Source organism: Erinaceus europaeus, chromosome 14, assembly GCF_950295315.1.
Source record: "Erinaceus europaeus chromosome 14, mEriEur2.1, whole genome shotgun sequence".
NCBI lineage: Eukaryota > Metazoa > Chordata > Mammalia > Eulipotyphla > Erinaceidae > Erinaceus > Erinaceus europaeus.
Genome location: NC_080175.1, coordinates 39,492,886 through 39,513,213, shown reverse-complemented (window position 1 = coordinate 39,513,213; position 20,328 = coordinate 39,492,886). Strand labels below are relative to the sequence as shown.

Below are 20,328 nucleotides of genomic sequence, written 5' to 3'. Positions count from 1 at the left end.
GCTTCAAAAGTATGTTTTTTAATTTGGAATTTTTTAATTAGTGATTTAATAATGATTGAAGAGATTGTAGGATAAGAGGGGTACAAGTCCATATGATTCCAACAACCAGAATTCCATACTCCATCCCCTCTGTTGGAAGCTTCCCTATTCTTTATCTCTCTGGGAGTATGGACCAAAATTCTTTATGGGGTACAGAAGGTGAAAGGTCTCACTTCTGTAGTTGCTTCTCCACTGAACATGGGCATTGGCAGGTTGATCCATACCCCCTGTCTGTTTCTATCTTTTCTTAGTGGGGCTAGGGCTCTGGAGAAATGGGATTTCAGGACAGGGAGGTCAGGTTGGCTTCTTGGTAGCATCTACAACTTGGTTTCTGAAAAGCATTATCATATAAAGCAGAACAAATTATTTAATAATCAGGAATATAAAGGTGAGAATATAGCAAATGAGATTTGAGGTCTTCATATTGAAAGATGCTAGGGAATCTATTTTAGGTTTATCCCAAGGGGCCCATGATTTTGCTAATTTTTGCCTGAGCCCAATAGTTAACATGTAGGTGGGCTAAAGGTATTGTCTGGGGAGATGGTGTCATAGTTGGGAATATAACTAGAAAGCTGGACAGAGAGTAGCTCCCAATTATGGGAGAAGTATATAAATATCTTTAACTGTAAATCTCATTGTTCTGACCGAGGGCCCATGTCTATTTACATATTTAGCACAGGAGCCCGTATAACCTCTGCATACGTGTTGCTCTGCATACTTGTTGGTCTGAACTCACATTCTATGGTCATACCTAGAAAATTCTAGGCTTCATTTATTTCAGGACTAGTCTTCCTCAAGTGGCAGCATATATTGACCTAGCCTCCCTTCAGAGAGTGGGGCAGTTCTACTGTTGTTGTTCCACATTGAGGGCACGGTCCTGTAGAGGCCCACAAGAAGGTTTATGATGCTGTTCATGATAAAGAACTGCCCCATTCTCTGAAGGGATACTAGGTCAATAACCAGTGATGGAGCGAGGAGACTGTTAGATGTCTAGGTCCATCATATCTGGGAATCTCAGTATTCCCTGACTAGGGCCCTGGATGATGGAGTGGCCTGGTAATGATCAAAAGGGCCATCATTAAAGTGGGCTTGTTTGTTCTTATCTAGCTTTTATAATCCTTATTTTATCTGACAGGTGCTTACAGTGATTGAATTAAGTGAAATAGGAAGTAGGTGAGGAAGGTATCTAGGTATAAGTAAAAACTATTTGATTAAGTACTTTATGGAATCTTTTTTAGGTCTTTCTATTTGCTTCCTTCACTCATTGAGTCACTGCAGACACTTATTGCACATTTTTAACTTAAGGTATATATTTTCTTTGAATTTATGGACACATGTGCACATGTGTCCTATCTCATGGGCCCTGGTCTGTATCTAGATCCTGTAACTTTGTTAGGAAGTGTGCCACTTGAAATGGAATTAAGGAGTCTTATGAGCTACAAAGTTCTCACCAGAGTAATGAAGCTGGAGGGTTGACCTCCCTGGCCTGGTGTCTCTTGACACAGTCTGAAGTGAAACATGTCAACGTGGTACTGGTTGCATTGATTTGGTTGAGATCAGCAGATGCAGTATCAAATTGTATGGATCAAGAGAAGCATGAAGGAAAATGAGCAAAGCCCTAGTGTTCCAGGACTGGGAGAAAGACAGGCTTTATAGATACTGAGGAAAGTTCTTTGCTGTCTTAGAATATAAGAAGGCAATAGATAATACTTTTTTAAACTTTATTTTTATTTATTTAGTTTGGATAGAGACAAAAAGAAATTGAAAGAGCAGGGGGGAAAGAGACAGGGAGAGAGATAAAGAGAGAGAGAGCAAGAGAGAGAGAAAGAAAGACAGCACAATTTGCATCTCTGCTTCACTGGTCATGAAGATTCCCACTGAAGGTGGGGACCAGGGGATTGAACCCAGGTCCTTGCACACTGTAATATGCATGCTCCAACCAGAGCCACCACTACCTGGCCCCAGAGTCAGGAGACACTCTTGCATGTGTAGGGATAGATTTAACCCTCTTTGTGTATTTTTATTTATTTATTTATTTATTTATTTATTTATTTACCCTTTTGTTACCCTTATTGTCTTTTTATTGTTGTTGTAGTTATTATTGTTGTTATTGATGTTATTATTGTTAGATAGGACAGAGAGAAATGGAGAAAGAAGGGGAAGATAGAGAGGGGGAGAGAAAGACACTTGTAGACCTGCTTCACCGCCTGTGAAGTGACTCCCTACAGGTGGGGAGCTGGGGGCTCAAACCAGGATCCTTTAGCTGGTCCTTGTGCTTTGTGCCATGTGCGCTTAACCCGCTGCGCTACCACCCGACTCCCTCTTTGTGTCAGTGGGTAAATGGCTTGCTTAGACCTGCTGGAAGAGTTGTTCTCTCTAGCACAGCCTTGTTCTTTGCCTGTGGTGCCCATTCTTGTGGGCTGTGCCAGTCCTCAGCAGAGCAAGGATTAAGGGATCTGTTGTGGAGGCACTTCTTGTTGCCAGGGATATTACAATCAAACCAACAGGCCACTCTTTTGTCGGGCCATGTTGGAGGAAAGGATTAACTTAATGCTGGGCAAACTGGTCATTTAAAATTTAATCTTAGAATAAATTCTAAATAGAAGCCGGGTGAGCCAAGAGGGAGCTCAGATTACTATCTCTCACTGTGGTCTGTGCATCCTACCAGCTGTCTTCTTTAGGGAAATATGTCATGAATCCTTCCCTCCTTCCCTTCCCTCCCTTCTTTTCTTCCTTCCTTCATTCCTTCCTTTCTTCCTTCCTGCCTTTCTACCTCCCTCCTTTACTCTTTTCTTTCATATATAATTTTTTATTTATAGAAAGGAGACACTGACAAAAACCATAGGATAAGAGGGGTACAATTCCACATAATTCCATCACCAAAATTCTGTATCACATCCCCTTCCCTGATAGCTTTTCTATTCTTTAACCCTCTGGGAGTATGGACCCAGGGTCATTGTGGGCTGCAGAAGGTGGAAGATCTGGCTTTTGTAATTGCTTCCCTGCTGAACATGGGTGTTGGCAGGTTGATCCATACTCCCAGCATGCCTCTCTCTTTCCCTAGTGGGGTGGGGTTATGGGGAGGTGTGGCTTCAGGACACATGGGGTCTTCTGCCCAGAAAAGTCCAGTTGGCATCATGGTAGCATCTGGAACCTGGTAGCTGTAAAAAGAGTTACCATATAAAGCCAAACAAATTGTTGACTAATCATGAATCTAAAGGTTGGAATACTGCAGCTGAAGATTTGGGGTCTCCGTTTTGTAGGTAGCTAGTAGGCATATTTTAGTTGTATGCCAAAGAGCCCATGACTATGCTAGTATTTTTTTTCCTGAGCCTGATATCTGATATGCAGGTGGACCCAAGTTATTGTCTGGGGAGATGATGTCATGGCTGGAAAAAGGGCTGGGAGGCTGCATCAGGGAAGAGAGTAGCTCCCAAATATGGGAAAGGTGTATAAATATTGTTGACAATAAACCCCATCGATTTGATCTGGGGCCCATATTCAGCATAGGAGCCTATAGGACCTCTGTATCCCTGTAGATCTGAGCTCGAATTCGTGATACACACACACACACACACACACACACACACACACAATTATTTTTTTATTTTTTGCCTCCAGGGTTATCCCTGGAGCTCAGTGCCAGCATTACAATTCCACTGCTCCTGGTGGCCATTTTTCCATTTTATTGGACAGAACAGAGAGAAATTGAGAGATAAGGGGGAGATAGAAAGGCAGAGACAAAGACACCTGCAGGTCTGCTTCACTGCTCCTAAAGGGACCCCCCTGCAGTTAGGGGGCCTGGGGCTCCCACCTGGATCCTAGCACAGGTCCTTATGCTCAGTGTTATGTGCACTTAACCAGTATGCTACCACCCAGCCCCCCTATTTTAAATTCCTTTTCTTTCTCTTTCCTCTAAATTTGAAATTTAGAATTTGTTCAAGTCATGCCACGAGGCATTTGAATGAGAATCATGTTCAGTGTTCATGGGACTTGGGGAGAGAGTGTCTGCTCATCCTTTGGTGCATGGGCTGTGGTCACCGCAGATCTTCTGGGATACGGTGGGGAGAGGCCTCAGCCCCTCCATGCTCACTCTATACCCTTCCCATCACCTGTACCTTCAGCCTCTTTTTGCTTCTAGATTTCTGGGTGCTCTCTGGAATCAGTAACAGAGGGAGCAGTGTCAACATAACCTCTTTCCTAATCTTTTAGACACTTTCACAATTATATCTTTAGAAATAGAGTTGGTGAGACAGCATAATGGTTCTGCAAAGTCTTTCATGCCAAAGGTCCCGAGGTCCCTGGTTTAATCCTCAGCACCATCATTTACTAGAGCTGAGTAGTACTCACTTTCCCTCTCCCTGTTGCTTTTTCTCTCTTATTCAATTGTATATGAATAAAATAGTTATTGATTTGCATCTTTGGGTTGAAAACTGCACATTGATTCTTTTGATTATTTTTCTCTTCTAATGAGGCAACATTGACTTACAAAACAAACTGTTTCAGGATATAATTTCATAGACCTTTACAATGTATTTCCTCCACACCAAATCCACCATTGAAATGCTGGTATTTCTCTCCCTAAGTCCACTGGGCTCCCTCCCTTTCCCCATCCCTTCTATCCTCTTCTCCTCACCTGGTCCTTTCATCACTTTAGTTCTGTGGTCAGAATCTAAGTGTTTTCTTTTGATTTTTGTCCATTATTTTGCTTTAATTTCTTAAATATTTTACTTATTAGTATTTTCATGAGTGTGTGTGTGGTGGGGGGAGGGAAGAGTAGAGCTCTGCTCAGTTCTGGCAAGGGATTGAAGCTGAGACCTTGGAGCCTCAGGCATGAGAATCTTTGGCAGAACCATTATGTTCAGTCCACTTAATTTTTTTAATATACCTCACATGAGTTAGTTCATCTGGCATTTAAACTCCTTTAAGGCTGTTGTACCTCTGATGCTTTTGCTGCCCATCAATTAACTCAAAAAGCCTCTAATCTTTCTGAGATCAGAGAAAGAGCTCACTGGGTAGGCATAAGACCCTGGCACCACATAGGAAGTGGCATGATTCTGGGGGAGGGGGGAAGGTCTGGGGCTGTGGGCTTTACTTTCTGTATGTCTCTTTCTCTCTGTTTCTGTATCCAAATAAAGATGTGGTTCAGGAACAGTGGAATCCCTTACATTTGAGGCCCAAACTCTAGGAAAGAAAGTCAATATAGAGACCATTTGTACCCAGTTAGATATTTGGCTCCTTGTCTCCGTTTAGTTCTTGAAAGAGAAATTATTCCTCATTCATCTCGGTTGTTCACTCCTGAGTCTCTCTCCCAACACTGGAAGGAGTCAGTGCAAATGAAGGCTGAAATAAAAGTAACTGAGTTTCAATATCAAGCTCAAAAACAAAAGGAAAAAAAAATAAGTGAACTTTTTCCCCCCTTTTTTCTTTCTTTCTCTCTCACCGCCCAGCAAACTCAGCAGCCAGCAGGAAAAGGTTGGTGAACGTTTTCTTAGGGAGAACATTCTGGACCCTGATGGAGAGTGCTTGGAGTCCCAGCTGAGAACTGTAGCAGATTTAGGCAGATTGACTACCTGGGTAGCTGCTGTTTGGCTTTGATATGTGCTTTGTGTGAACCTTTATTCTAGGGAGCACCTCCTAATACCTCTGGGAAAATCTCCTGTTTTGAGAGCCTGAGATCCATAAGCCAGAGTGACCCAAAGAGACACAATAGGATTTTGCGCTTCTGCCAAGTCCTTTTGTGTCCACAGAAAAGGGCAAGAGACTAATCGTGTATTTTACTCCAGCTTTCTTGATATACTATACTTACTGGGATTTTTTTTTTTCCTCCTGGCTCAGCCGGTGAAACCTTGTGATTGGCTCCTTCCTCTTTCCTTCTCAACTCACTTACAAGTTTATGTTTTGTGATGAAGCGTTTTATTCTCTGTGGCCTTCACTTGTAATCAGAACTATGTACTGCCTGAGTGACTTGGAGGGTTTGGTTTTGTTTTTCTTCCAGGGAGATGGAGCGTTGCTTATTTAACCTGCAGGCCTAAGATTTGGGCTTGGTTCCCTCACATGCTCGTTCCAGGAGAGTGGACAAAATCATTATTTCCTTTGGGTCCCAGCATATAAGACCGGTGAGGTGTTTTATTCTGTTGGTTGTTGAAGATGAAAAACTTGCTGAGGGAGAGCTTTCCAAACTTAGGGCCATGACACTGAACTAGTTAGGGGCGGATGTATCCACCCAAGGCCTTCATTTAAGAGTTCTGCTCCTCTTCTCACAGATGTATTCACTCTACTGGCCAGGTGTAGAATTCTTCATGCTGTTAACACAGTGCTGTTTCTCCCATGCTTCATACATGGCACAGAATTCCTTGTAAATAAATAAAATGCATTTATCTTCATTATTCCATTATCTCTCTTTTCTTCTTTCTCTCTCATCATTTATTTAATTCATTTTCTATTCTTTTTTATTTCTCTTTAAAAAAAAATTAAAGTGGATCAAGGACTTGGATGTTAGACCAGAAACTATCAGATACTTAGAGGAAAATATTGGCAGAACTTTTTTCCACATAAATTTTAAAGATATTTTCAATGAAACGAATCCAATTACAAGGAAGACTAAGGCAAGTATAAACCTATGGGACTACATCAAATTAAAAAGATTCTTCACAGCAAAAGAAACCACTACCCAAACCAAGAGACCCCTCACAGAATGGGAGAAAATCTTTACATGCCATACATCAGATAAGAGTTTAATAACCAACATATATAAAGAGCTTGCCAGACTCAACAACAAGATAACAAATAACCCCATCCAAAAATGGGGGGAGGACTTGGACAAAATATTCACCACAGAAGAGATCCAAAAGGCTGAGAAACACATGGAAAAATGCTCCAAGTCTCTGATTGTCAGAGAAATGCAAATCAAGACAACAATGAGATACCACTTCACTCCTGTGAGAATGTCATACATCAGAAAAGGTAACAGCAGCAAATGCTGGAGAGGGTGTGGGGTCAAAGGAACCCTCCTGCACTGCTGGTGGGAATGGAAATTGCTCCAACCTCTGTGGAGAGCAGTCTGGAGAACTCTCAGAAGGCTAGAAATGGACCTACCCTGTGACCCTGCAATTCGTCTCCTGGGGATAGATCCTGAGGAACCCAACACATCCATCCAAAAAGATCTGTGTACACATATGTTCTTGGCAGCACAATTTGTAATAGCCAAAACCTGGAAGCAACCCAGCTGTCCAACAACAGATGAGTGGCTGAGCAAGTTGTGGTATATATACACAATGGAATACTACTCAGCTGTAAAAAATGGTGACTTCACTGTTTTCAGCCGATTTTGGATGGACCTTGAAAAAATCATGTTGAGTGAAATAAGTCAGAAATAGAAGGATGAATATGGGATGATCTCACTCTCAGGCCGAAGTTGAAAAACAAGATTAGAAAAGAAAACACAAGTCGAACCTGAAATGGAATTGGAGTATTACACCAAAGTAAAAGACTCTGGGGTGGGTGGGTAGCTGGGGATAATACAGGTCCATGAAAGATGATGAATGACATAGTGGGGGTTGTATTGTTAAATGGGAATCTGGGGAATGTTATGCATGTACAAACTATTGTATTTACTGTTGAATGTAAAACATTAATTCCCCAATAAAGAAATAAATTATTTAAAAAAATTTAAAAAATATTTATTTATTTATTTATTGAGAGAGAGAGAAAAAAAAGAATGTGTGTGAGAGAGGGACAACATCACCAAAGCTTCCTTCAAAATATTTATTTAAATTATTGTTCTAGCAGATGGTTTCATTCATAAGTGGAATCTATAGACTGAAACACATGAACCTGAAAAAAAAAGAAAGAAAGAAAAGAAAAAAAAAACCCTTAAGAAGTAAACAAGATTTTATGAGAACTATGGTGACTATCATTGGAACTTTCGTGGTAGGTGTGGTGTGGAACAGTACTCTGTAACCTTATTGTCTTATAATGAAATTACTATTAATCACAAATTAAAAAAATGGCCTGGAAAAAATAAATCATTCTTGCTATCTCAAACTTTTCTCTAGTGCAGAAACTCAAAGAATAAACCAGTGTTTATTCTTTTCTTTTTTTTTTTTTTTCTGGTTTCTAAAACATTCAAAACATGTTCTCTCTCTTTCAGTTCATTACTCGATTGTATTTTTTAGAACCATTGTTTTGTTCTTATTACATAATTCTTTATTCAGAGTATGGTCTTTATTGTAAAGACATTTTTTTATTTGCCTTGGGTGGTTTCTATTCCAGTCACATCAATGTTACTTTCTTGCTTGCCTTTATTTATTCATTTTTTGCTTTGTCTCCTTTTAGAGTGTTAAATAGAACATTTTACTTACTTAAAAAAACCTGATTTAATAATGACTGACAAGACCATAGGATAAGAGAGGTGCAATTTCCACCACCAGAGTTCTGTATCCCCTCCCCTCTATTGGAAACTTTCCTATTCTTTTGTAATTGTTTCTCCACTGGACATGGGCATTGGCAGGTCTACCCATATGCCCAGCCTGTTTCTATCTTTTTCTAGTTGGGTAGGGCTCTGGAGAGGTGGGTTTCCAGGGTGACTGGTGAAGTCATCTGCTCAGGGAAGTCAGGTTGGCTTCATGGTAGCATCTGCAACTTGGTGGCTGAAAAGTATTAAGATATAAAGCAGAACAAATTGTTTAATAGTCAGGAACCTAAAGGTAAGGATATAGCAGATGAGATTTGGGGTCTCCCTTTTGGAAAAAGGTAGGAATTTATTTTAGGTATACTCCAAGGGGCTCATGAATTTACTAATTTTTGCCCGAGCCTGAAAGTTAACATGCGGGTGGGCTAAAGGTATTGTCTGAGGAGATGGTGTCAGAGTTGGAAATAGGACTAGAAAGCTGGATATGGGCAGAGAGTATTTTACTTTCTTTTGATCTGACTCTTCCTTGGGTGGCTCAGCTGAGTAGTTGATTCTTGACTCTCAGTTCAATAAATCTGAGACAAGTTTTCTCCTGCACACTGTGGTATCATCTCAGCTTGTCTTGTATGTACGCCATAGCGTTTTATTCTATTTTTTCATTTTCTTGGAGGGTTAATGGTTCATAGTAGAGTTGTTGACATGTGGGCACATCCACACCCCAAGACCCCTTTCTTTTTTTGAATTTTTGAAGTTATTTTTAAAATTTTTGTTTTTTAAAATTTTTTTTATTTATAAAAAAGAGACATTGACAAAACCATAGGATAAGAGGGGCACAACTCCACACAATTCCCACCACCAGAACTCCATTTCCCATCCCCTCCCCCATAGCTTTAACCCTCTGGGAGTATGGACCTAAGGTCATTGTGGGATGCAGAAGGTGGCCCTTTTCATGCGCTGTCTCTTCTCCCTGCCCAGAGGCATCTCTTTGGTGCAGTACACCCTGCACAGTTTGAGTTTCACTTTGTCTTTTCCCTTTCTGTCCCTGTTTTTTTTAAGTTACAGCTATTTGTCCTTCTGGTATTTGTGCTTCTCTTTTTGACTTTGCTCACCTAACACAACACCTTCAACTTCCATCCAATGTGAAGCCAAGGAGATGATGCCATCATTTGTGCTGTCATGCTCTGAAACAGCAGGAGGGTCAGGATTAGAAACTGCAGTAGTTCTCCCAAGGTCACACAGATAGATTGATTCTATAATTATCTCTCAATGTCTGTCTCTATTTTTTTTGACCATATTTTTCAACAGTCCTATCTTAACTTCCTTTCTAAGTCACACCTACACTTATTACTACTTCTGAATTTCCTTCCTTTTCTCTCTCTAGATCCAGATGGAATAAGAGTTCAAAACACTCTGATCATCTTCTCTTAACATTTCTCCTTCTCTGGGGGTATAGATCAGAATTTTCTTTGGGGTGCAGAAGGTGGGAGGCCTGGCTTCTGTAATTGCTTCTCTGCTGGACATGGGTGTTGGCAAGTGGACCCATATCCCCAGCCTGTTTCTATGTTTCTAATGGAGTAGACCTCTGGGGAGGTGAGGTTCCAGGAAACACTGGGGAAGTACTTATTTATTTATTTATTTATTTATTTATTTATTTATTTATTTTAGCTAAAAGAAATCTGAAGAGTATCTCATGTTTTCTAACAAAGTAGGAAAAGCAAAAAATCATGTCCAGCAGTGGTTTGACCCTGGAACTTCTAAGAGTCAGTTCAAACCCCAGCCAGGAGAGTGTCCTGGGCAAGCTCTTTCCAGCCTGCAAGTGTTAATATAGTTGGGTATTTTGTAGACCATTATTGCTTTTACTATATGTGAGTGTTATTTTAGACTTTGTGTGTTATTTATCTATTTTCTTTCTCTTTTTTTTTTTTTTTTTTTTTTTTGCCTCCAGGGTTATCACTGGGGCTCGGTACCAGCACTACGAATCCACTGCTCCTGGAGGCTATTTTCCCCCTTTTATTGCTGTTGTTGTTGCCCCTGTTGTGGTTGTTATTGTTATTGTTGTTATTGGATAGGACAGAGAGAAATCGAGAGAGGAGGGGAAGACAGAGAAGGGTAGAAAGACAGACACCTGCAGAACCATTTCACCACCTTTGAAGTGACTGGGGAGGTGAGGTGGGGGAGCTGGGGGCTCAAACTGGAATCCTTACACTGGTCCTTGTGCTTCACACCATGTGTGCTTAACCAGCTGTGCTACTACCCAGCCCCAGACTTTATGTGTTATTTATTTTGGCTTCACAGGTTATTTGGGGGAGTCTGGAAACATTAAAAATTTTCCATTTAGGAGTTGGGTGGTTGTGCATCTGGTAAAGCACATATTTTACCATGTGCAGGAACCCAGGTTCAAGTCCCTTCCCCAGCTGCAGTGGAACAGTGCTGCAGGTGTCTCTTTCTCTTTCTCCCCCCCCCTATTTTTCTTTGTCTAAAAAAAATACATTTAAATTAAAAGCAATTGCTTCTTCATTCTATACCTGTGAAAGGTTTTATACATAGCAAAGCCCTCCTTCTGGATAGTGGGGAAAACCTATGTGTGTTTATATTGTCAAAAGTTGTTGTATTAGTCTTGGTTCATAAATCACTTTTTGTTTTACTTCTTAGTCTTAAAAATGAATACATGTTTTATTAAACTTAAACATTTATTTACTTACTTATTGGGTGACAAACTGAGAGGAGAGGGGGACATAGAGAGGGAATGAGAGACACCTGCAGCACTGCCTCAACATTTGTGAAGTTCTCCCCCTACAAGTGGGGCTGTGAGTTTGAACCTGGGTTCCTGCTCATTGTAACATGTACGCTGGACCTAGTGCCTGGTCCCAACTTTTACAAAACCAAAATATTTATGATATATATATATATAAATATATATATATATGTATTATATATATTCTTGCTAATAAGGTCAATTCAATAAGATCAATTCATTGTTTATACTTAGGTATACTTTCCTATTTTTCACATTTATATTCAGCCAGAATTCATTATGGAATGCTCCCTCCCCACACCACCTCCGTATACACATACTGCAAGAAATGATTAACCTATTAGAGGAAGTGAATGAAAAGTTAACTGGATTGCAGTCTTCTGAGTGTGCTCAAACCCTTTCTCCGATTTTACTGTGATCACATAAGCCAGAATGAAAGGCCTTCTGAAGCTGTCTCTCCCTTAACTGGGAAGGATGATATTGGGTTTCAGCACTTTGTCAGATAAGTCTTCATAAACATGTACCTCCAGGGTCAACAATGATTTCCTCATGAACTATGTCAAAGGGGGAAGTTTCTCTTCCTTAGCTACACCCAGGATCAAAACATTCTTTTCCTCCTGTGTTTTGTTGTTGAGGTTTCAGGTTGCATATACTTACCTGGTCACCTTTAGATCTGTTTGCTAGACCTCACAGGGAAGAATTGGGCAGGTGGCGAGAGGCATGACAGTTCAATGAGCAAAGAATCTTGTGACTTGAGGGTCACTTGAGTTTAAAGCATTGTAATTTTGACCCTCTCTGGTGTTTGATTGAGTATTGACTTCCTAGCCTGCTGACTCTTTGAGATTTGCACATTGTTGATTAGCCTGTCTGTATAAAAATGTTTATGCTTATAAGACACTATGAGCAGACATCATTAGAGGAAAGTTATCTAGCATAAAATCTAGTGCAAAACAATAATAAAATAATGTTAAGACTATCAAGTGATTTTTCAATGGGATGCACTTGGGATATTCCTTTCCCAAATAATTAAATTCCATGCATCAATGATAATCACATTCTTTTAATTTTTAACATTTCCCTCAGGTATTTTCCCTTTTCTTTTCACTCTGAAAATTCAGGGTTATGCAAATTAGTGGGATCCTTGTGGGAGACTTTTCTGTGTCTCTCTCAAGAGATCTGACTCCAATAAGCTGAGCTTTAGAAGTTTACTGCAAACTCAAGAAAGTTGTTTGACAGAAAAATCACTCATACATAAGCAATCTTTAACATGTGTGCTTAACCAGGTGTGCCACCACCTGGCCCCACAAGCAATCTATAATAGAAGAATGTGAGCACTTAACTGGGTGTTCCACTGCGTTCTGGCCCCAGAAGAATGTGAATTATAATATGTCCACTTGGAAAGGGTGATCTATAGCCAGTAAGAGGATAGTCATGAACTTCATGTGGCAGAGGATACAGTCGTGAACTTCATGTGGCAGCACTAGAAAATATTAATAAGACTAAGTGAGTTTGCTGCTTACTATCATGGCAAAGTATCTATTCAGGTGAAAAGGGAATGTTAGATAAATTTGAAATGTGGAAATAATTTGTTGGTATAGCCAGAGAGATAATCCAGCTGGAAGAGAACAGGACTTACATGCCTGAGGTTCCAAGTTCAGTTTCCTGGTCCCACATGTGCTGGAGTGGTGTTCTGGTCTCTCTCTCATATTTAAATAATACAAGAATTTAAATATTTACTTTAAATAACACATTTAAGAATAATCTGTTGAAGTATTAAGAATATGGATCAAGTTATTTCCTTTATGTCATGAAGTCTATAAGAAAAACAATGATAAAAGGATCTGGATGTGGTGAAAGAAGAGCCAAGAACCAATACCCCCTATGCTGTGCAGATGGTGACAGAAACAGTCTCTCTGTGTGTCCTTGTGTCAAAGGATTGTTTTCTGAAATACAGGCTAAGGATGGCAATGATCTCTTGCAATTTATTTAAGCTCTTAATTTTTTTTTAAACACTTTCTGCAGGTCCTCTCCCTTGCTGAATTCTTCTGGCCATGTATCCTGTTCATGATTCTAACAGTGCTTCGTTTTCAAGAACCTCCCAGACATAGAGACACCTGTAAGTTTCACATTCCATCATACGTTTGGAATGATAGATCTCTGGAGAAAAATAAATCCTTTATAAAGTCAGGGGCCTTCGTGGGATGAATGGTTGGGGTTTTATTGTAAGAGTCTCATATCACATGCCCACTCTGTCACAAGTCTTGCTGAGGAAAGGATGGTGACAAAACACTGACCCTGTAACACAGAATTTACTGCAGGGCCAGGCTGTTACAATACCATGAAGAGGCATACAAGGATCCACCTGGCACTTAGGAGAGACAGCCAGTTCACTCCAGGGAAGGTCTTCTGAGGACCTTACAGCCCAAGACTTTGAATATGAACTTGCAGGGGGGGAAGGACTTTGGCAGACAGACAGCAGTGAGGAGGAGGCAGAAGTGGAACACCAGGGAATGGAATTCGTTATGACTCAGCAGCAGAGATGCAGCTGGAGGAGGAAGCAGGGTTGGCCACTTAAGGATCTGCATGGCAGACTGTAGCATTTTTTTTGTTCTTTTCATTATTATTATTGACTTAATAATGATAGAAAAGATTGTAGGATAAGAGGGGTACAATTCCATACAATTCCCACCACCAGAGTTCTGTATCCTATCCCCGTTCATTGGAAGGTTCCTTATTCTTTATCCCTCTGAGAGTGTGGACCCAGCATCATTATGGGGAAGAGAAGGTGGAAGGTCTAGCTTCTGTAATTGCTTCTCTTCTGGACATGGATATTGGCAGGTGGATCCATACCCCCAACCTGTTTCTGTATTTTTCTAGAGGGCAGGGCTCTGGAGAGGTGGAGTTCCAGGACATAATGGTGCATAGAGACATCAGTCTTAAAGAGTCTGTCTCACTTTTTAATTTTTTTTTTTGCCTCCAGGGTTATTGCTGGGGCGAGGTACTATTAATTCACTGCTTCTGTGGTCATTTTTTTCATTTTTTTTTAATAGGACAGAGAGAAATTGAGAGCAGAAGGGTAGGTAGGTGAAGAGAAAGATAGACACCTGCGGACTTGCTTCACCGCTTTGAAGTGCCCCCTGCAGGTGGGGAGCCAGGGCCTTGAACCAGGATCCTTGCACAGGTCCTTGCACTTTGTACTATGTGCCATTAACCCTATGTGCCACCACCCAACCCCCCACTTTTTAAAATTGTTGTTGTGTTTATTATTATTGTTGTTATTGATGGCATTGTTGGATAGGACAGAGAGAAATGGAGGGAGGAGGGGAAGGCAGAGAGGGGGAGAGAAAGACAGACACCTGCAGACCTGCTTCACCGCTTGTGAAGGGACTCCCCCTGTCGGTGGGGAGCCAGGGGCTCGAACTGGGATCTTGTGCTGGTCCTTGCGCTTTGCACCATGTGTACTTAACCTGCTGCTCTACTGCCTGACCCCTACCCATTTTTTTTAAAGAATTATTTTACTGGGACTGGGTGGTGGCACACCTGGATGAATGCACATGTTACAATGCACAAGGACCCAAGTTCAAGCCCCCAGCCCCCACCTGCAGGGGGAAAGTTTTGCGAGTGGTGAAGCAATGCTGCAGGTATCTCTCTGTCTCTTTCCCTCCTTATCTCCCCCTCCCTTCTCAGTGTCTCTGTCTCTATCCAATAAATAAAATAAAGATAATAAAATTATTTATTTTGCACGAGGAAGAAAATTTCATATGAAGCAGAGATAAAGAGACAAGCCAGAGCACAACTCTGATACAGACAGCATGGAGGATCGAACTGGAAACCTCGAGGATGCACATCCAACTCTACCAGTTTTGCTACCTTCCCAGCTATGTCTCTCTCATTTTTTTTTTTTTAGTGCTAATAAGTGAATATACTCAAGTCTTTGGAGATGAAGTCAGTATGCACAGATCATTTTATATTTTTGGTGACACACAGAAAATGGACTGTAACATGTGTGCTCTACTAGGTGTACCTCTACTCTGCTCCCTATATTTTATTTTTAATTAAAACCAAATTAATAATATAGTAACACATCCCACATTACTTTTGAAGCTCAATAGGCCTTCCATATCTGGTACCCTCCCATAGCCTAATTTCTTCCTTACTTTGACCTTCAGGTTATCTGCAGCCCCGAGACCTGCCAAGCAGAGGTGTCTTTCCCTTTGTTCAAAGTCTGCTTTGCAACACTGGATCAAGATGCAGTAACATCAGCTACCTAGAGTCCATGGAGCACCGTTTCCGGTAAGGGAAGCACAATATCCTTCTCAGAATTCTCAGGAAGCTGAACAGACATGATACTTGCAGAAAAGCCAGGGAGCATGGAATAAGCAGCATTACAGGAAAATATGTTTTATAAAACTCAACCTCACAGATAATGTCTCCAACTAATACTGAGTTTCCAGGTCCTTTGACTGCTTGAAGAGTCCTTAAACTGATTGTTGACTAGCAAGTGCCATTTCCATGTGACATTCTGTAGGCTAAAAGTGGAGCTTCCAAGTTATTTACTGACATTCATTTTGCTGTCAAATGGCCCCCATATAAGTATCAGTTGAGTCACCCACTGGACTTTTTACTATTGTGCAGTGTTTGGCTAGGATTTTGTTCATAGTTCAGATATTATGATAATTGGTCTTTCAGGGGTTCCCTTTGGATCCAGAATCATATTATATTTTTTATTAATAGTGATTTTTTAAAAGTTTTTTAAAATTTATTTTTATTTATTTATTCCCTTTTGTTGCCCTTGTTTTATTGTTGTAGTTATTATTGATGTCGTTGTTGTTGGATAGGACAGAGAGAAATGGAGAGAGATGGGGAAGACAGAGAGGGGGAGAGAAAGACAGACACCTGCAGACCTGCTTCACCGCCTGTGAAGGGACCTGCCTGCAGGTGGGGAGCTGGGGGCTCGAACCGGGATCCTGATGCCGGTCCTTGAGCTTAGCGCCACCTGCGCTTAACCCACTGCGCTACAGCCCGACTCCCATTAATAGTGATTTCTAAGCTTATAACTGAGTAGGAGTATAGTTCCACACCCTCCCACCACCAAAGTTCTGTTCTGCCTTGAGGTCTTAGTGACTGTTTCCCCCTCTCAAGTTAATTTTTTTTCCTCCAGGGTTATCTCTGGGGCTGGGTGCAAGCACTACAAGTCCACTGTTCCTGGTGGCCATTTTTATTGGATAGGACAGAGAGAAATTGAGAGGGGAAGGGAGAGATAGAGAAGGAGAAAGAAAGATAAACACCTGCAGACCTGCTTCACTGTTTGCGAAACGAACTCCCTGCTGGTCAGGAGCTGGGGGCTCAAACCAGGATACTTGTGCAGGACCTTGTTTACTATGTGCGCTTAACCTGGTTCGCCACCTGGATATCCAGCACTCTTTCACTTCTCTATATTCCACATATCAGTGAAATCATCCTGTAGTTGTCCTTTGCCTCCTCACTTAAGGTCACTAAGCATAATCACCTCCAGTTCCTGGATCCAGCCATTTACACGGACGAGATGACAGTAAGATGTTTCTCTCTGACTTTCTCCATTTTATACTATATTTGTGGTTGCTTATAAGCTCAATTCATACCAGAGACCTAAACAGAGACATAGCACAAGGTAATTCATGTGAGAAGAGTCAAAATAAAGAAGACTTTATTTAGAGCGCTGTGAATTGTCTGTAAACATCTCTCAGCGGAGTTAGTGTTGGAGGGAAGTGACTGATCCATCACCACGATAGCCTGTACTATCCATACCACGATGCATGTTTTAGTTATGCTTCACTTAACTCTTCCCTGCACTGCATAGTCTAAGACATTTAAATACAAACCATGGTGCAACATGTGATTTTGATTTCTGAACTTTGTAAGAACATAATGAAGCTTCTAGACAACTTTGGACATATCTGGGGTAGTATTTGTAAATGGTGCTTACATTTTTGATAGTCAATATAAATGTATGTTATTAAAGAAAATCGTTCAGAAACAGTCTCAGATGAGGATTCTGAAATATTTGATGATATTTGTGCACATGGAATAAGAACATATATACAACTGTTTATCTAGGATGGTTCAGAGTGTTTGAGGTTTATCAGCACTTCCTTTCCAGTCTTTCCTCTGTCTCTTGCTCAGAATGGGTAATTAGTGATGTAAAAATGGGAAATGTTGCACTCAAATAATAACTGGCCCAGTTACATTTTATTCCTATTGATTTATGCAAATCAATTAACCTGTGTATACCTCTCTCTTTTTTCTTTCTCTCTCCCTTTCTCCCTTTCAATTTCTCAGAACACTACTCAGCTCTACTAATTTACAGTGGTGCGGGGTATTAGACCTGAGACTTTGGAGCCTCAGGAATAAAAGTCCTTTTGCATAACCATTTTGCTATTTCCTTTGCCCACTATATCACAGTTTCTTATCCTCCTCAAATATTGTAGACATCTGTGTGGAATAAGTAAGTGTCTAGAACAACGCATGGCACGAAGCACTCCACCAGTAGAAGTTCCTGTAACAACTACTTCCATGCATTAACTTCAGGATAATTCCCTACACTACCTCCTACAAGTATGATAAGCTTTCCTTTCACATAAATTTCTTTAATCCAGCTGGCCTTTTATTTCTCCTTATAATAATAATTCAATTACATTTTTTTCCATTTGGATGAGTAACCATTTTAGTTCCACTTATTAAGCAATTTATCCATTTTCCACTGACATGCATCCCACTCTGACATGAATTAAGATTTCATATGCGCATGTCTATTTCTGAGTTCTGTATTATACTCCAGTGGCCCATGAAGCTATTCTATTTATTTATTTATTTATTTTATTGAGGGGGGGTTAATGTAAATATAGTTGTTGATACATGTGTAAATTTTCTCAGTTTTTTGCAAAACACTCTTACCTTCAGCCTATGTCCTCCTCCACCATTGTGCACCAGGACTTGAAAGGCCTCTCCTCCCAGTCCTTTACTTTGGTACAATACACCAAACTCAGTCCAAGTTCTGTTTGTGTTTCCTTTTCTGTTCTTATTTCTCAACTTCTGCCCAGGAGTGGGATTATCCTATATTCATCCTTCTCTTCCTGGCTTATCTCATTTAACATGATTCCTTCAAGCTCCTAGGAGTATATTCTAAGGAACCAAACACACCCATCTAAGAAGCCATTTTTGTACTCCACCTCATTGTCTTTCCTGCTATGGTTTTCCAATGTCTGATAGGAAAGTATTTATATTTTTCTTTAGAAAAGTTGTTTTTACATTAAAATTTTATAAATTTGAGACCAGGCTCAGTTGGTAGAGCACACATGTTTCCATGTATGATGACCTGGGTTCAAGTCCCTGGTCCCCACTAAAGGGGGACAGATTGAGATTGGTGAGTGGTGAAGCAGTGCTACAAGTGTTTCTCTGTCTCTCTTTCTCTCCCTTTATCTCTCTCTCTCTGTAACTCTAAGAAAACAGGAAAGAAGAAAAAAAAGAAAGAAGGGAAAGAAGGAGGGAAGAAAGAAAACAAATGGTTATTACTGGGAATAGTGGAGTCTTGCAAACATCAAGCCCTAGTGATAACCCAGTAGCAAAACAAAAACAAACAAGCAAACCAAAAAAGCAAGCAAAAAAAAAAAAGTTTTATAAATTTGCATTTAGACCAACAGAAAAATATTAGCACTTATTTTAGAACTGCTTTGAATCCCATGATCATAATACATAGTTTAGTTAATTTACTTGCATCTTGCTCACTTTTATTAAAATATGTTTTTCTTATTGCTATCAGGATTATCCCTGGGGCTTGGTGCCAATACTACAAATCTACTATTCCTGGTGGCCATTTTTCCCTTTTTCTTTATATTTTATTTGACAGGACAAAGAGAAATTGAAAGGAGAGGAGAGATAGTGAGGGAGAGAGATAGATAGACACCTGCAGACCTGCTTCACCACTCTTGGAGCATCCTCCCTGCATGTGGGGAGCGAGGCCTCCCTCTCCCTCTCCCTCTCCCTCTCCCTCTCCCTCTCCCTCTCCCTCTCCCTCTCCCTCTCCCTCTCCCTCTCCCTCTCCCTCTCCCTCTCCCTCTCCCTCTCTTTCCTTCCTTCTCCTCATTCTTTTTTTTTAGATAGGATGAAGAGTAGTTGAGAGAGGAGTACAGAGAAGGAGAGAGACACCTGTAGCACTGCTTCACTGTTTGTGAAGTTTCCCCCTTGCAGATGGGGACCAAGGACTTGAACCTAGGTCCTTGCACATGGTAACCAGGTGTGCCACCTCCCAGTCCCCTCTATATTTTGAGGGAGAGGAACACAGAAAGTGAGTGTATGAGAAGTGAGGTGAGAGAGTGAGAGACATCATAGCATATCTGCAGCATCCATGGAGTCCCCTTGGTACTGTGGTGCTCCTGTGTAGTGCTGGGGATCAACCCCAGAGCTTCACATATGGTAAAGCATCTGCTGTACCCACAGAGCTATCTTTTTATATATTTTTTATTTTTTATTGGGGGAATTAATGGTTTGCAGTTGACAGTAAAATACAGTAGTTTTACAGGTGTCACATTTGTCAGCTTTCCATCTAACAATCTAACCCTAGGTCCTCCTCTGTCATCATGTTCCAGGACCTGAGCACTCCACCCCACCCTAGTGTTTTACTCTGGTGCGATACTCCAAATCCAGTCCTAGTTCTGCTTTGTGTTTTCCCTTCTGTTTTGCTTTGTGTTTTCCCTTCTGTTCTTATTTTTCAACTTCTGTCTTTGGGATCATCCTATGTTTACCCTCCTTTATGGCTTATCTCACTTATCATAATTCCTCAAGTTCCATCCAGGATAAGGTGATGAAGGTGAGCTCACCATTTTAAATAGCTGAGTAATATTCCATTTGTGTATATAGACTGCAACTTTCTCAGCTACTCATCTGTTTTTGGATACCTGGGTTGCTTTCAAGTTTTGGCTATTACAAATTGTGATGCTATGAACATAAGCATACACAAATCTCTTTTGGTTTGGTTCCTTAGGGTCAATACCTGAGAAAATTGCAGGGTCATTGGGTAGGTCCATTTGTAGCCTTTGGAGAGTTTTCCAGATGAAGGCTCTTGACGTTTTTTTGTAAGTAGGAC

General features: G+C 40.7%; 1 protein-coding gene across 1 annotated transcript in view; it reads left to right on the top strand.

Moving 5' to 3' along the window:
* Nucleotides 1-20,328, top strand: part of ABCA13 (ATP binding cassette subfamily A member 13) — a 594,731-nt gene that overhangs the window by 26,815 nt on the left and 547,588 nt on the right. Inside the window, 2 exon segments of the mRNA XM_007524553.2 lie at nt 13,230-13,323; nt 15,377-15,500. Coding sequence (XP_007524615.1) covers nt 13,230-13,323; nt 15,377-15,500 — 218 coding nt within the window.